Source organism: Schistocerca cancellata, chromosome 2, assembly GCF_023864275.1.
Source record: "Schistocerca cancellata isolate TAMUIC-IGC-003103 chromosome 2, iqSchCanc2.1, whole genome shotgun sequence".
Taxonomy (NCBI): domain Eukaryota; kingdom Metazoa; phylum Arthropoda; class Insecta; order Orthoptera; family Acrididae; genus Schistocerca; species Schistocerca cancellata.
In genome coordinates, this window is record NC_064627.1 from 1,009,774,414 (window position 1) to 1,009,792,208 (window position 17,795).

Genomic DNA, 17,795 nt, shown 5'->3' on the forward strand with positions numbered 1-17,795 from the left:
CATGAACTGCCACTCTTTCATTGCTTGTTTATTCTGTTCTTTTCCAGGTATGTTTAATTCTGCTTTTATATAGTTTTTAAAGTTTGCACTCTCTTTGTCAGGGTGGAAATAAAAGCAACAAAGAAAACAGCAACTGGCCAGAGAACATCGTTCCACCACATCCAAGCGAACTGCCTCTGCCCTCACCTTGCCTTGTGCGCGCCGACACACTGTTACAGGAGAACGATTCTTCTGAAAAACAAAAGCGTAAGTAACTTTTTGTTCTTGTTTAAGGTTAAATATTAATTTTACATCCACAGTGGTCAAGAACTATCACCTTTCAACTTCTGAAAAGTCCAGCTTGGAATGTCAATTAAAACAATCAATTTTTGAAAATATAATTTAACTGGATAGTAAAAAAAAAAAAGCTCGCCAAGTGACGGGAGGCAGTGGCTCATCCATCTGGCAGTAGGGTTGAAGGGGAAGGAAGAGGGATGAAGGAAAAGGATTCTTTCCTCTTCTCATCTGATCTGGTAAGTCCCCCTTGATTTGGGGTTCTGGGTGACCTCTCCAAACTCTACCCCTTTCCGTAATCCTCACCCATCCTCTTCCTTCACCCCTGTTCCTTCCCATTCAACTTTTCTGCCATACTTCAATACCTTTAATATTTGTGTGCTACAGCCACCACTTGGTGAGTAGATTTTTTAATCTATCTAAAAAGGATAGATAGCTGCTCACTGTAAAGATGACAAATTCCTGACAAAACACAGCAGGCGTGCGCGAAAGCAAGCACATCTCGTGCACATGTGACCATTATTCCTGCCAGAATGCAATGGAGTTGCATCAAAAGGGAGCAATCTGGAGTTTGGTAGGGAAGATAGAGGGGTAGAGGGAGAGGAGTCAGTGCAGTCTGGCAGACCATTTTGGGGCTAGATGGAAGGAAGACAAGGCTGCCAGATCCAGTGTTGGGAGGCTGTGAGGGAGGGAGGGTGTGGGGAATAGAAAAGTAGAGGAGCAGAGCAGGGAAAAAACTAGGGGGTGCGATAGCAAAACTCGGATCCCAGTGATGGTGAGGGGACGTGAATTGGGAGAAGGTGGTATGACGGGGAACTGAAACCGTTGCATGAAGGGTCTGGGGACAATAGATTATTGGGAGTTGAGGCCAGGACGATTTCGAGAGTGAGAATGTGTTGCAAGGATAATTCCAGTCTGTATAGTTCAGTAAAGCCGTTGGCAGAGGGGAGGACCCAGGTGGCCTGGGTTATGAAGCAACCATTAATATCAAGCATGTTATGTTTAGCTGCATGTTGTGCCACAGGGTGGTGCCCTTTGCTCTTGGCTACAGATTGATGGTGACCGTTCATCCTGGTGGACAGCTGGTTGGTAGTCATACACTACAAAAACTGTGCATTGGTTGTAGAGGAGCTGGTATATGGGATGGCTGCTTTCATGAGTGGCCCAACCTCTAATGGGGTAGGACAAACTGTAAGTCAGGTCTTGAATAGGATGTGGTGGGTGGTGATGTGGGCAGGTCTTGCTACTGGATCTTGCGCAGGGGTATGATCCCTGTGGCAAGGGGGTTGGGATTGGTAGTTGCATAGGGATTGACCAGGATTTTGTGGAAGTAGGGTGAGTGACGGAACACCAAACCCCTTATTTCATGAGGGGGGGATGATGATGATGATGATTATTATTATTATTATTATTATTATTATTATTATTATTATTATTATTATTATTATTAAAGCTGTGAGAAAGGAGGTGGCTCAGTTGTTCTAATCCTTGGTGGTATTGGGTGACAAAAGGGCCACTTCTTTGTTGCTGGTTCTTGAGTGTGGTAGGAGGATTGGGGTTGTGTAGGGAAATGGCACTGGAAATCTGTTTTGCCTTTCCATAGGCAGGTCAGTTGGCAAATCACGTGGGTGCTTTCACGCGTGGCTCTGCCTTTGATCGTGTACACTTTCTGGGTTACAGGACTGGAGTAGGTGGTGGTGGGAGGGTGCATGGGCAGTTAGTGCATGGGCAGTTAGTGCATGGGCAGTTAGTGCATGGGCAGTTAGTGCATGGGCAGTTAGTGCATGGGCAGTTAGTGCATGGGCAGTTAGTGCATGGGCAGTTAGTGCATGGGCAGTTAGTGCATGGGCAGTTAGTGCATGGGCAGTTAGTGCATGGGCAGTTAGTGCATGGGCAGTTAGTGCATGGGCAGTTAGTGCATGGGCAGTTAGTGCATGGGCAGTTACAAGGGTAGGGAAGGTGGTTTGGGGATTTCATAGGGATGAACCAAGAGGTTACGAAGGTTAGGTGGACGGCGGAAAGACACTCTTGGTGGAGTGGGGAGGATTTCATGAAGGATGGATCTCATTTCAGGGCAGGATTTGAGGAAGTTGTATCCCTGCTGGAGAGCCACATTCGAAGCCTGATCCAGTCCCGGGAAGTATCCTGTCACAAGTGGGGCACTTTTGGGGTTCTTCTGTGAGAGGTTCTGTGTTTGAGGGGATGAGGAAGTGTCTCTGGTTATTTGCTTCTGTACCAGGTCGGGAGGGTAGTTGCGGGATGCGAAAGCTGTTTTCAGGTTGTTGGTGTAATGGTTCAGGGATTCAGGACTGGAGCAGATTCGTTTGCCACGAAGGCCTAGGCTGTAGGGAAGGGACCGTTTGATATGGAATGGGTGGCAGCTGTCATAATGGAGGTACTGTTGCTTGTTGGTGGGTTTGATGTGGATGGATGTGTGAAGCTGGCCATTGGACAGATGGAGGTCAACGTCAAGGAAAGTGGCATGGGATTTGGAGTAGGACCAGGTGAATCTGATGGAACCAAAACAGCCAGCACATCTTGGCTCAGTCTTACACCGTCCGGGTTATCTGGATACTTCCCACCAACACCAACCTATCCGAACTCCGGAGATGGGAACTTGCACTTCAGTATATCCTCTCTTCCCGTTATCCACCAGGCCTCAACCTCCGCTAATTTCAAGTTGCCGTCACTCATACCTCACCTGTCATTCAACATCTTTGCCTCTGCACTTCTGCCTTGACTGACATCTCTGCCCAAACTCTTTGCTTTTTAGTATGTCTGCTTGTGTCTGTACATGTGTGGATGGATATGTGTGTGTATACCTGTCCTTTTTTCCCCCTAAGGTAAGTCTTTCCGCTCCCGGGATTGGAATGTCTCCTTACCCTCTCCCTTAAAACCCACATCCTTTCGTCTTTCCCTCTCCTTCCCTCTTTCTTGGCGAAGCAACCGTTGGTTGCGAAAGCTTGAAATTCTGTGTGTGTGTGTGTGTGTGTGTGTGTGTGTGTGTGTGTGTGTGTGTGTGGGTGTGTGTGTGTTTTTTATTGTGTCTGTCTACCAGTGCTTTCCCGTTTGGTAAGTCATGGAATCTTTGTTTTTAATATATTTTTCCCATGGGGAATGTTTCTTTCTATTTTATTCACTGTGTTATAACCTTCATCTGCAGGTAGGACAATTAGGTTGAGACCTGTTTTGAGGCATTGTATGGCTGTCCTGCCTTTTGCTGACATGTGTGTTCTTAGGGAAGGGACCTGGCGAAGGATGGCAATGCCAAGTTGAAGGTAAGGAATTTCTGTAAGCTGACAAGGGAGTAAAACGGGATGAAACGGCTGAGCTACAGGAGTAAGTGCATGTTGGGATAAGGGGAGGGGGGGGGGGAGGGAGAGAGAGAGAGAGAGAGAGAGAGAGAGAGAGAGGAAGGGGGGGGATGGTTAGGTAGAGGTTCACAAGGTCTTACGGCAGAGGTAGATGTCAAAAATAATGCCTGAAAATATGTGTGGCGAGGCAGGAAATGTGATAAATAGGAATAATCAGTGAGAGGAATCTAGGGCATGAGATGCTGCATCAATAATCTATGCAGTCACATAGAAATGTGTTGTGCACAGATGAGACCGTGGATAAATTGTGGCTCAGATGCAACGGGTGTACGGTTTGGAAGGTGATACAAAAATACAAGAAAGGGAGAGAGAATTTGCACTGAATAATGGTTTAGAGAATAGTAACAACTTAAAAACATCTGGGGAATGTAGACTGCAAGTGCTAGGCAAATTCAAACACTGGAAAAACCAGGTTGAAAAGTCATCAGTATTGTGAAAAGTAACAATATTGTTACATTCCATCATTTATTTTCCATATTATGAAAAAGATAGATTGTTCCTCACAATAAAGAAAACATGTGGAGTTGAAAACAGGGTGCCCCCCCCACGCGCGCACACGCGCGCGCGCACACACACACACACACACACACACACACACACACACACACACACACACACACACACACACACACACAGCACGAGCCTGTCTCCAACTCAGCATGTCATCTTTACAGAGAGCAGCAATGTATGCTTTCCATAATATTATTGACCCTGTCCCCTATAAATCTAGTACTGCAAATACCCATCTCCGTGGCACAGGCATCCCAGCACCATCTCTGCTGTCTCAGCAAAATGCTGCTTCTGTACAATCACATCTCCAAAATCTAATCTCTTGTGTTCCAGCACTTAGAAGGGCATTCAAGACACGAGCTCTATAAGTTATCCAGCCTGCTGACATCCTATTACTGCCTCGCAACACCTATCCTACCCAACCCATTCCATACTAGCACCCTTATTAGTATCCCCCTTTTGGCTGTGCCACACTCTATCTTGCGCACAGTAGCAATGAATACCTTTGCATCAGAGCTCAACCACGGAGAGGAATCAATAGAAATTTACCACTTTCTGCCAAAATCCTCAGCCCACAGAAGTTTGTCCTATCCAAAGGCCTCACCTTGAGTCCTACACCCAAATTTAAACGTTTTGGACTGGTTAGAGATCTAATCTACTTCTCCCAATCCCAGGAATGGAAGCACCTTTGCCACTAATCCCAAAAACAAAAGCCAACCTAATCCAAACATTGAACCCTGCCTCTCCCAGTATGTACTACCATCCAACCTGATTTTCCCCCACCCCTCCTACTTGCCTAGCCACCCCTTGGTTCAGGTTCATTGATGATCTGGGCTCAGGGCCAGGGCACCCTGTATTCATTCCTCCATAATCTTACCAAATTCTCCCTTGTCTCCTTCATGTGGTCCACGTCAGTCCAAAGTGCCACCTTCGTGGACATTGACCTCTACCTCTCTGATGGCTCCATCCACATTCTTCATCATTTAAATGCACTAACCACCAACAGTAACTGTATTTTGACATCTGTAATCCCTTCTGCACAAAAAATCTGTCACATACAATCTGGCTGACCACGAATGAAGTATCTGCAGTGACGAGAATTCCCTTGCGCAGTATGCTGAAGGTCTCAAGAGAGCCTTCGTAGACTGGCACTACCCCTCAAAACTAGTCCACAAACAGATTTCCTGTCCATATCCTCACCACCACATCCAAGAATATTTAGCTGCCTAGGACTGAATTGAAATGATCCTTGTCTGTGCAGTTTGTACAATATTGTGCCCTGTGCCTGCTAGACTGCTGAATTCATAATTAGATGACTGCATATTGGCATCAACCATACCCCATGGAGCACACAAAGGTCCCAATTAATGGTGAGAAGATCTTGTTGACCTTGAAATTTCCCTTTTTTTCTCTTGCACAGAAAATTGTATTTTCGCTTTTCACTTGATTCCTTTTGGTCCATAAACGAAACATAGATCGATAAATCCGTGGTACAGCAAGAATGTGTTCTTTGTAGCTTACTACTATCACTCTGCAGTTCACAAGATTGAACAAGAGTTAGGAAAGTCTTGAAGGGTCTCACTTGACTGCAGACAAGGGCCAAATTACAGTTTTGATTAAGTTGTGCAGCAGCAGGAGGAAGGGGTGAGCTTTTGGGAAGTGGGAATGAGTGGTGGACAAGTATACTACAGTTACATCTACTTTTTTGCCACAAATAGGTACCAGATTCTGTGCAGCAACATGCTGCAATGGTCTCCTTGCACCTCAGTAAGCTGTGTACAAGAAAGGGAGAACACACAGCCAGTTTGGCAATGTTCTGTATAACTGTCCTGACTGCTGGACAGTGCCAAAAACACTGGTATGATAAGGGAAAGACATACCAATTTTGAAATTCACGAGGGAAAAAAATGAACTACCTGGCAACTAAACAAACCTAAGTTATATAGTATTTGTTGAAGCCACAATTTTCCATATTATGAAAAAGATAGATTGTTCCTCACAATAAAGAAAACAATAAACTTCTCAGTGCTAGATACACGGTTTTGTAAAATTGCAGATATTCATATATAAAAATGTAAGAGAATTCGTAATGAACAAGGCTACATCTAAGATTCCAGGATGGGACAAGTGACCCCTCTTGCCTCACATTCTCCCCCACCTTTCTTGCTTACACCTATGACTACATAAACCACCCCCATAAACTTTTTAATGATTTATTTGATACTGATTAAAGCTTTTGAATGTGCGCGCAAGTTCTCTAGCACCATTGGAATTTCTGTCCTCCGACAATGACACCAGTGCAACACTGGGGCCATTAACAAGTAAAATGCAATCAGGTGTCCAGTGATAATAAGTGCCTTCACTATGTTTCTTTTAAAAATTGGCATATCGCCAACTGGAAGTATGCATCATTTGTAATGTTTATATAAAAATTTATTACGTCAGTGATCACATAGATGTACAGAAAATATTCACATTACAGGTTTCGGCAAATAATGGCCATCTTCAGGTGTGCTTAACCCACAAAAAGCTTTGTACAGACATCCAAATATAGTTGGGCACTTTGAACATCATAATGTCATTTAACATTTGAACGAATGTACATATTGTAACATAACTGTGGCAATATTGAAAGTGCCTACCATATTTACTTGAATTGAAGCCGCTCTCGAATCTAAGCCGCACCTGAAAAATAAACAGCTATGGTTGTTTGGTTTGAGTCGTAAGCTTAGCAGTTAAGCCTTACCTGGCAGCAATTGCTATACCTCAGGCGCTCCGCCCTTATTTATGAGTACCCTTCCTTTTTCACGTGCTTCCTCTGTTTTCAGTCGATTGCTTATTTTGCTTTGATCTGATAAGTGCACTTCTTTTTGTTATAGGTGTTTGTCATGCATTATTGTACTGTGTCATGCATTGTTTGTCGCATTCTGATAATGAGTGTTTACGACCTGTTGCCGCTCGCAGCATGGCTTCCTTTTGTGAGTGCTACTGCCACTTATAATAAAAAAAGAGGAATTGTCTCATTAGCGAAACAATGGCTAGAGACTGCTATATGTTGTTACTTATCTCATCTAAATTGAAGCTAAATTAAAATAATAAAATAGAATAATCAATAATGAGAGCGATGGGCGATGTGTACACTGCTGCTTTCTTTGATAATGATCAACAAGAACCAAGTGATAGACTGCGTATGATAGATGATGTTCTGAATGAGAGTTTAGCGAAAAATTTTCTCCGTTTGAAAATCTTTGCAGTTGCCTCTTTACACATTACATTCTGCACAGAAATTAGTCATCTTAGATTTAAAAGTTTAGTCCGTTGCCATGCTTCATTTCTGACTGTCTCACTATTCAGCATAAGAATAGTAAGAATATAAAAATGACGTGATACGTATATTCTTCCGCGTTTGCTGTTGTCTCACTCTAGTTTCATAGTTGATTAAGCAGACAGGATTTAAATGAGATGGCAGCAAACGTGGAAGAATACATGGCGTAATGTTTACATTACTTATGGTTAAGAGAATACTGCAGGTGATTCAAGATTCATAAAAGTTCATATTAGCAACCATCTCTTGTCACAGGTAGGAAAAAATTACGAACATTGAGTTGGCCATATTGACATACAGCCCCAACAGTCTTGCCAGTCGGATTTTCGTAGTAGATTTTTAGTAATGACTTCAAATGCAATGTGTGTTGTTATCATCTTCAGTCCATAGGCTGGTTTGATGCAGCTCTCCATGCTTTCCTATCCTGTGCAATGTAGAGTAGCAACACTTATAAAATAAGAATGAAAATAACTTAGAAATTAAACGCTGAAATTTAAAAAAAATTTTGTTAGGTTTGTAATACATCTTATCTGTAATGTTTAAAATATCAGTCATGATTCTGAACCACTACCACTCGATTCTTTGTTGCTCATTTCTTCACACAGTGCATCGTCCTCCAAACCATCTAGTGCATTGAATATCGAACATTTCTTAAACACTTGTTGCACAGTCTGATTTGGAACACACTTCTACATCTACATCTACATCCATACTCCGCAAGCCACCTGACGGTGTGTGGCGGAGGGTACTTTGAGCACCTCTATCGGTTCTCCCTTCTATTCCAGTCTCGTATTGTTCGTGGAAAGAAAGATTGTCAGTATGCCTCTGTGTGGGCTCTAATCTCTCTGATTTTATCCTCATGGTCTCTTCGCGAGATATACGTAGGAGGGAGCAATATACTGCTTGACTCTTCGGTGAAGGTATGTTCTCGAAACTTTGACAAAAGACCGTACCGAGCTACTGAGCGTCTCTCCTGCAGAGTCTTCCACTGGAGTTTATCTATCATCTCCGTAATGCTTTCGCGATTACTAAATGATCCTGTAACGAAGCGCGCTGCTCTCCGTTGGATCTTTTCTATATCTTCTATCAACCTTATCTGGTACGGATCCCACACTGCTGAGCAGTATTCAAGCAGTGGGCGAACAAGCGTACTGTAACCTACTTCCTTTGTTTTCGGATTGCATTTCCTTAGGATTCTTCCAATGAATCTCAGTCTGGTATCTGCTTTACCGACGATCAACATTATATGATTATTCCATTTTAAATCACTCCTAATGCATACTCCCAGATAATTTATGGAATTAACTGCTTCCAGTTGCTGACCTGCTATTTTGTAGCTAAATGATAAAGGATCTATCTTCCTGTGTATTCGCAGCACATTACACTTATCTACATTGAGATTCAATTGCCATTCCCTGCACCATGCGTCAATTCGCTGCAGATCCTCCTGCATTTCAGTACAATTTTCCATTGTTACAACCTCTCGATACACCACAGCATCATCTGCAAAAAGCCTCAGTGAACTTCCGATGTCATCCACCAGGTCATTTATGTATACTGTGAATAGCAACGGTACTACGACACTCCCCTGCGGCACACCTGAAGTCACTCTTACTTCGGAAGACTTCTCTCCATTGAGAATGACATGCTGCATCCTGTTATCTAGGAACTCCTCAGTCCAATCACACAATTGGTCTGATAGTCCATATGCTCTTACTTTGTTCATTAAACGACTGTGGGGAACTGTATCGAACACCTTGCGGAAGTCAAGAAACACGGCATCTACCTGTGAACCCGTGTCTATGGCCCTCTGAGTCTCATGGACGAATAGCGCGAGCTGGGTTTCACATGACCGTCTTTTTCGAAACCCATGCTGATTCCTACAGAGTAGATTTCTAGTCTCCAGAAAAGTCATTATACGCGAACACAATACGTGTTCCAAAATTCTACAACTGATCGACGTTAGAGATATAGGTCTATAGTTCTGCACATCTGTTCGATGTCCCTTCTTGAAAACGGGGATGACCTGTGCCCTTTTCCAATTCTTTGGAACGCTACGCTCTTCTAGAGACCTACGGTACACCGCTGCAAGAAGGGGGGCAAGTTCCTTTGAATATTCTGTGTAAAATTGAACTGGTATCCCATCAGGTCCAGAGGCCTTTCCTCTTTTGAGCGATTTTAATTGTTTCTCTATCCCTCTGTCGTCTATTTCGATATCTACCATTTTGTCATCTGTGCGACAATCTAGAGAAGGAACTACAGTGCAATCTTCCTCTGTGAAACAACTTTGGAAAAAGATGTAGTATTTCGGCCTTTAGTCTGTCATCCTCTGTTTCAGTACCATTTTGTTCACAGAGTGTCTGGGCAATTTGTTTTGATCCACTTACCGCTTTGACATAAGACCAAAATTTCTTACGATTTTTCTGCCAAGTCAGTACATAGAACTTTACTTCCGAATTCATTGAACGCCTCTCGCATAGCCCTCCTCACACTACATTTCGCTTTGCGTAATTTTTGTTTGTCTGCAAGGCTTTGGCTATGTTTATGTTTGCTGTGAAGTGCCCTTTGCTTCCACAACAGTTTTCTAACTCCGTTGTTGTACCACGGTGGCTCTTTTCCATCTCTTACGATCTTGCTTGGCACATACTCATCTAACGCATAATGTACGACGGTTTTGAACTTTGTCCACTGATCCTCAACACTATCTGTACTTGAGACAAAACTTTTGTGTTGAGCCAACAGGTACTCTGAAATCTGCTTTTTGTCACTTTTTCTAAACAGAAAAATCTTCCTACCCTTTTTAATATTCCTATTTACGGCTGAAATCATCGATGCCGTAACCGCTTTATGATCGCTGATTCCCTGTTCTGTGTTAACTTTTTCAAATAGTTCGGGTCTGATTGTCACCAGAAGGTCTAATATGTTATCGCCACGAGTCTGTTCTCTGTTTAACTGCTCAAGGTAGTTTTCAGATAAAGCACTTAAAAAAATTTCACTGGATTCTTTGTCCCTGCCACCCGTTATAAACGTTTGAGTCTCCCAGTCTATATCCGGCAAATTAAGATCTCCAGCCAGAACTATAACATGGTGGGGAAATCTACTCGAAATACTTTCCAAATTATCCTTCAGGTGCTCAGCCACAACAGCTGCTGAGCCAGGGGGCCTATAGAGACATCCAATTACCATGTCTGAGCCTGCTTTAACCGTGACCTTCACCCAAATCATTTCGGATCTCCGTCAATTTCCTTCGATACTATTGCACTTCTTCGCTATAAACACGCCTCCCCCTTCACTGTTCAGCCTGTCTCTGCGGTATACATTCCAATCTGAGTTTAGGATTTCATTACTGTTTACGTCTGGTTTCAGCCAACTTTCTGTCCCTAGTACTATATGGGCGTTGTGACCGTTTATTAATGAGAGCAGTTCTGGGACCTTTCTATAGACGCTCCTGCAGTTTACTATTAGCACATTAATATTGTTATTCCCTGTTGCATTTTGCCTACTCCTACCTTGCCGCGTCTCAGGAGGCGTCTTGTCGGGCCTATGGAGGGGATTCTCTAACCTAAAAAAACCCCATGTGCACTCCACACGTACTCCACTACCCTTGTAGCCGCTTCCAGCGTGTAGTGCACGCCTGACCTATTCAGGGGGACCCTACATTTCTCCACCCGATAGTGGAGGTAGAGAAATTTGCACCCCAGATCTCCGCAGAATCGTCTGAGCCTCTGGTTTAAGCCTTCCACTCGGCTTCAAACCAGAGGACCGCGATCGGTTCTGGGAACGATACTACAAATAGTTAGCTCTGATTCCACCCCGCGAGCGAGGCTTTCCGCCTTCACCAATTCCGCCAACCGCCTATACGAACTGAGGATGACCTCTGAACCCAGACGGCAGGAGTCATTGGTGCCGACATGAGCATAAATTTGCAGTCGGGTGCACCCAGTGCTCTCTATCGCCGCCGGTAGGGCCTCCTCCACATCTCGGATGAGACCCCCCAGCAAGCAGACAGAGTGAACACTGGCCTTCTTCCCCGACCTTCCCACTATTTCCCTAAGGGGCTCCATCACTCGCCTAACGTTGGAGCTCCCAATAACTAATAAACCCCTCCCCCCGTGTGCCTGCTCGGACCTTGCTGAAGGAGCAGCCACATGTCCACTCACAGGCAGAGCGGGCGATGCCACACGGCCAGCCTCCACATTGACCCTCCGCCTCGTGCGCCGCGAACGCCACTGAACCCGCCACTCCCCTTGGGGAGAGGGTGGCCCAACCGCGCCCGCTACCCGCGAAGATGTCTCGACAGCAGGGACAGTGGGTGAAGCATGTAACACCTGGGGTGTACCTTGCGACGCACCAGACTCCCCACTGCCGCTACACTCCGAGGCAGCAGCCTGAAGATGGCTGACAGCGGCCATCAACACGCTCAGCTGTTCGCGAACAGTGGCCAGCTCCTCCTGCGTCCGTACAAAGCAGTCACACATCCTATCCATCCTAAGGAATCAATTTACTAAAGAGAGTTAATCAACGTTTAACTAGACTTCCATGCATCATAAATCCATTGGCACACTTGCGACAAACTTGTGCGTTTTACATGTCCTGTTGTTGTCAGTTGTCTGTCACTTTTTGAAAGCCGGTGGGTGTACATGCGTTTAAGCTTGTCCTTAAATGGTTTATTGAGACAGAAGTCAATTGGTTGCAGAATTGACGTCATCCCGCCTGGAATGACTGGCAAGTCTGTTGTGCTTTCCTCCGATTCTCATTTTACTGCAGGCATTGTAGGCCTGCGTACGCATCTAATACCAACAGAATGCGTAAACTAAGCTTTGCGCCAGGACGACGATTCCTCACATGCCTAATCCATTCCAGCACCATGTCCTCCGAAAACCACTCAGTTTCGTTTGCTCATACAATTAAAGTTTTTGGAAACACTTCAGATTTCGGTAAAGTCTTCCGCTTGAAAACTATGAATGGGGTAATTTATGTTCATGTGTTGTGCAAGCAAGCATGATGGACATCCGCTGTTTTTCACCCCCTGGTGCAAGAGCACTTGTCTTTCTTTCCTTTGGTGTCAACCATATAATTTGACGGCATGTCAAAATATATGGGAGTTTAGTCAGCATTTCCTATCTGACCAAGAAGGTATTGATTTTCTGTACGCCACCTAATTATGAAGTGCTGAAATTCAAGTTTTTCTTCATAATTTTTCGGCAGCTTCTGCGCAACTGAAGTTCGCCTCCGAAGTGAAAAACCCCAGTGCTTGATAAACAGATCAGTCCAGCTGTGACTAGCCTTAAAATTTTGATTTTTTGCTCTGTAGCAATTTCATGTGCCTTAATTTTTAAAATTTCGGCATTCACAGGCAGGAATTTCTGACGCTGTTCCTTAACAAATTCATTTAAAATCACTTCTAGTTCATGATATTGGCCACACTTTGGCCCACTAAATGCTTTCCTGCTAATTAACATTTAAATAATTTGTCTCTCTGCAGTCGCCTCACCTGACATTGCTCTCATCAATCCTGTGTTGCAAACATGCAGCACCTTTGTTCTGCAAATGAAATAACTCCCATCTTGAATTTGGCACTATAATGAAAGCGCTTCATTATGGTTCACTAACACCAACAGGCACTTCACAAAATTCTATGAAGCAATAGATGCCACTATGTGATATCTTAATGAGGCCTAGCGTATCATCTCGTGCAACAATCCTAAAGCCTTGTTTTGTTAATATTTTTCTGTAAAGAAATTTATTTTTGTTTTTAACCAGAGGTTTTGGCGCCAGCATTTATCTTTGTGCCTGCAAAGCATGCCTGTTTAGCGCTTCATATATTCAACGGCAGAAGTTAGTTGTGACGGCATCTACAAACATTTTTCAAAACTTCCGCTTACTTTGCACTGGATTCTAAGCTGCATGCGGTTTGTTGGATTACAAAAACCAGAAAAAAATTGTGGCTTAGATTCGAGTAAATACGGTAACTATTTTTGTGTGTCTGTATGAATCTTTTAGTGGCTTGAGCACATCTGAAGATGGTAATTGTTTGCAAAAACAAGTAATGTGAATATTTTTTATAGATCTAAGTAATCGCCGACATAGTAAATTGTTGCACAAAGCCTTTACAGTTTTATTTCACAATGAGCACGGGTGGCAGTCAGGGGTTTGGATTTAATGTAATAATATATTTTACTTGCAAAAGCTTTCTATGGTGTAATTATAATAGCATGTTTATGGCTGCCGGCTGTTGCATGGGCACTGTTCCAGCCACCACTGAATGCAAGATTTAAATGCTCGACCTGTTCCTTGAAAAATTACACTTGTTTAAGTCCTTTGAAAGATGTGTGTCTCAGAGGCAGGAGAAAGAGCTAAGTTATTTTAGTAGCCCCATAGACTGGGCCTGGTTTACGTATATCTTAAAGGCCATTTTTAGTATGGGATGTATTGCTCATTAGGTGTCTTGAGAACTTCGAAAAATTGTGGGTGTCACCAGTGCTGTGAGTATGAACTTGTGTAATTATGATGTCCAAAGGGGAGTATAGGTAACTATAATTTGGTGTGGCACCTCCCGTAAAAGCTGAAAATAGGTGTCAAGCCTGCAGAAAAAATCTACAAATTTAGAACGCGGTGCATCTGAGTGAAAATTGCGGTATTTTGGCCTTGAAAGCGGGTTTGGTTGTTTCGTGTCCAAATTGCAAAATTCTTGCATGAGGTCAGTTTAAGGTGTAGAAGAGATCAGCGAAGTGAGGTATAGCTGCAGGTTTGAGCATGAGGTATACTTCGAATGGATAGAAATAGTAAAGACCTGGTGATAATTACTGAACTCTTGGGACAATCACATTTTTAACTGCTCTCATGAGAATTCCACTCAAAACAGATCTCAAGCTTTCTTTCTGCAATAAGCACACAATTATTACCAGTAGTATACCACCAAAACTTGGAGGCAAACTTAAAACACTGAAAATAGAGCAGGTGCTCCATGAGACTTGATGAGTCTGTACAGGCAGCTGAAGTCCAGCAGCAACACATTCACTATACTGTCAGAAGCAGTGCAGTGTTGGTCTTTTTACCATGCCTATAGCTGTGAGCCACAAATTTTGTAAGTGCCGTGTGTGCACTGTGATGGCACTCTGTAGTTATGCTGCTTCAGTCAGCTTTGATATTTTGTCTAAATTGCTTTCCTGGTTAAGTTTGTAAATATTTTTGTGTTTTTGTGTTTTTCCGTTATATATTGAAGCAAACAAAAGACACTGAAGCCATTTGTCAGCTATTTTAAAATTTTTAGTTAATTGAGTTCACAGCCACTAACTAAAATAAAGAGCATCAAATACGTGACTAGCATGTGGCAGATCTGCAATTAATTGATGATGCATGTTGGTGCAGTTACTTATGGATACAAAATCTTTTGCATGTAAATGAGAGTATGCTTTGCATTTCAGTTTGCTGTTGAAAGAAATTAACACTGCATTTACATTGAAATTGCAGTAGCTTATTTCCAACAATATGTAGTTACCCCTTGACCAACAATTCCGTCAGTAGTATGATACTTAATTCCCCCCCCCCCCCCCCCCCCCCCCTCTCCCCTTCTGATTGGTAGTAATGTTTTGCTTTTATTGTTTTGAAAATAGGCAAGAAGAGGCTGGCAGCACAGTTCAGCAATCCTCTGGAGATGCCATGAGTGGGTATACTGGTTTCATTGTACCTGAGAAGGAAAAAGCAGCCATCCATAGAAAGAGATGGGTTTTGATACTCCCATCGTAGTTAGTTTCTGTTGTGTATGTATGAACTGCATGCATTTTTATCTTTGAGAATACCAAAGTATTTATATAAAGTGAATGGCAACATCACAACATCTCTTTTTATGAGATAGAAAAATTAATATTTAGTTTTAAAGACCAAACAAATGTCCATAGTTTTTGTGTATTGCTGCAGTTGGCACCTAGCCACTGTCTTTTACTGAGAAGTGGACACATTTGTTTTAATATCATATGAACGTATTCAATAAGTTTTAATATTGTAGCACAATGATGGACAAGTACTCCGCACATTAGACCACCATGTTAGATCATCGGAAAGTTTTAATGACAACTTTAGAGTGTTGGTTCATGTCACTACTGTGTTTGTGATGTGTATGGAATGTGTCTGACTCCCATTCTCACTTAAAGTTGAATTGTTAATGCACAACACATTCAGCCATGTCTTTATTGTCAGCATCATTTTATTTAGCTCAGAAATGGAAACGGTAATTAATATAAAAGTTATTCAGTGTCCGTAAGAGCTGTAGATCCTGTATGTAAGCAAAATACTTGTGTATTCTGATATATTTGTATTCTGAAAGTGCAGAACTTTCAACATTGGTCTCGGATTCATTGTAAACAATAATTGTTGCCATTATTTAGGGTCGGTAGTAAACTCTCAACTAATTACCAGGCTTAAACCTACATAACTGTTAATTTCATAAATGTTATGTTAATAGCCATTATTATTAATTGTGTTATATGGTTTTAGGACAGAAAATTACTTCTGTTTACAAGCATTATATTAAAATTATTCTGTATGTTGTTTCAGCTATTTTGAAAGAATGTAAAATTATATTATGATTTTAGTTCAAGATTTTACAACAGTATTTCTTTGTTAAGGTCTTTTCACAGATAGAAATAAATTTTTTAAAGTCATTCCATTACTTCTGTAATACAAATTTTATTTTAATAATTGTTTTATTTATTCAGCTTTTTGTGAGTGTAAAATTTTTGAAATGTTTATATATGAATATTTTTATAGACAATTTGTCTTTATTGATCTTGAAGTTTATTTTTCCATTGAATTAAAACTGTACCAATTGTAAAGTATTTCAGTGAAGTAGTGTGTGTGCGCGTGTGTGCGCGTGTGTGCGCGTGTGTGCGCGTGTGTGTGTGTGTGTGTGTGTGTGTGTGTGTGTGTGTGTGTGTGTGTCATACTGACTTATCCACTTCTCCATTCCCTCTTTATTAAGGTAAAAGGTACACAATTTGTTCAGTGTATGCTACTTAATTGTGGAATTCAGTAGGAATACTTAACATTGAAACAGCTAGATTGAAAATAGCTAAACCTTATCATTACTTACGTTCATATTAGTTTTTTCATTAGAAAAATGCTAACCTTTGCTCCAGATTTAGTTAGGAATGTACTCATGATCATTTCATGAGGACACGAGTTTACTACTTGTTGAATTGCATAGCAGTTGTTAGTTAACTGTTTCTGTACTGTGTCTGTTTTTCTCTGTTAATTTGTTTGTTAGTCAGGTTGAAGTGAAAGAAATCCATTTGGGGAATTGTGTGTCTTTTTTAAATACTTCGTTTTCTGTGAAACTATAAGTAGAACTATCCTCATCATGGTTTTTCTTACAACAAAATGTTTTAGTGAATTATCTGTCTGCTACAGAAGACATTCAGTATTGCTGGAACTGCAATCATTATTTTAAACAAGAAGGTGGTGTTTTCATGTTACTTAATTCAATCAGTTTGTTGTTTTGCATTTAAACCAAGGCTTGTGTTGATATTTTCTTTACATTCTGCTTCAAAATTGCAGTTTTCAGCAAAGCATAAATCAAAATTACTCCACTTGATCATTTGTCATAATTACACATGTAGTGAGTGGATGAAAATTGGTGGAATTTAGCAAGATGTTATCCTGTAGTACTGATTGTGGCTTTTAACCAACTTACAGACGCAAAGTTCCTTATTCTTGCATACATGAATGTTTAATGTGTGAACTGGGACAAGAAAAAAAGTAATTATGTGACTATAATTATTATACTGCTTGCAACATGCATTAAGTCTTGCCTTTTGGAATTTGGTGTTTATTTTGATATTCATGTGAACTGTCTTCTAATATGAACATTTCTCTTTGGTTGTTTGGCATTCTATGCTGTTGCCCATCAACCTTCACATCACAAAGGAAAGTCTCTACTATAGATTCAACTGGAATACACAAAATTTCAAATGGAAGTGTAGCATTCATATTATAACTTCCGTATAGATTTGCTGGTATTGACACCTGATGCCTTTTTCCCTCTTCACTGCCATTCTTCAAAAGATTCAAGTAACTCCAATAATATCATACATATTAATAGTGTAAGGGAGACCTGTTATGTGCTTGCCTATTTTTAGCACTTGACAGTCTAATTATAAGACTGCACTTGTCTAGGTGCAAGTTCTTGCCTCCTCCTTTCCATATCATAACTCATTCACCTATGCCATTGTTCAGGCTCATAATTGGAACTCAAAATTTATTGTATGTGGACAGTGTTGATACAGCATGGTGTAAAAGTAATGAGATTACACTAG

General features: G+C 41.8%; 1 protein-coding gene across 1 annotated transcript in view; it reads left to right on the forward strand.

The window, feature by feature from the left end:
* The window catches only part of LOC126162977 (meiosis regulator and mRNA stability factor 1), a 231,384-nt gene extending 215,022 nt beyond the window's left edge, over positions 1-16,362 (forward strand). Inside the window, exons 27-28 of the mRNA XM_049919825.1 lie at positions 102-246; positions 15,099-16,362. Coding sequence (XP_049775782.1) covers positions 102-246; positions 15,099-15,148 — 195 coding nt within the window. The 3' untranslated portion in view covers positions 15,149-16,362. The remainder of the gene's footprint in view (positions 1-101; positions 247-15,098) is intronic.
* The last annotated feature ends 1,433 nt before the right edge of the window (positions 16,363-17,795 follow it).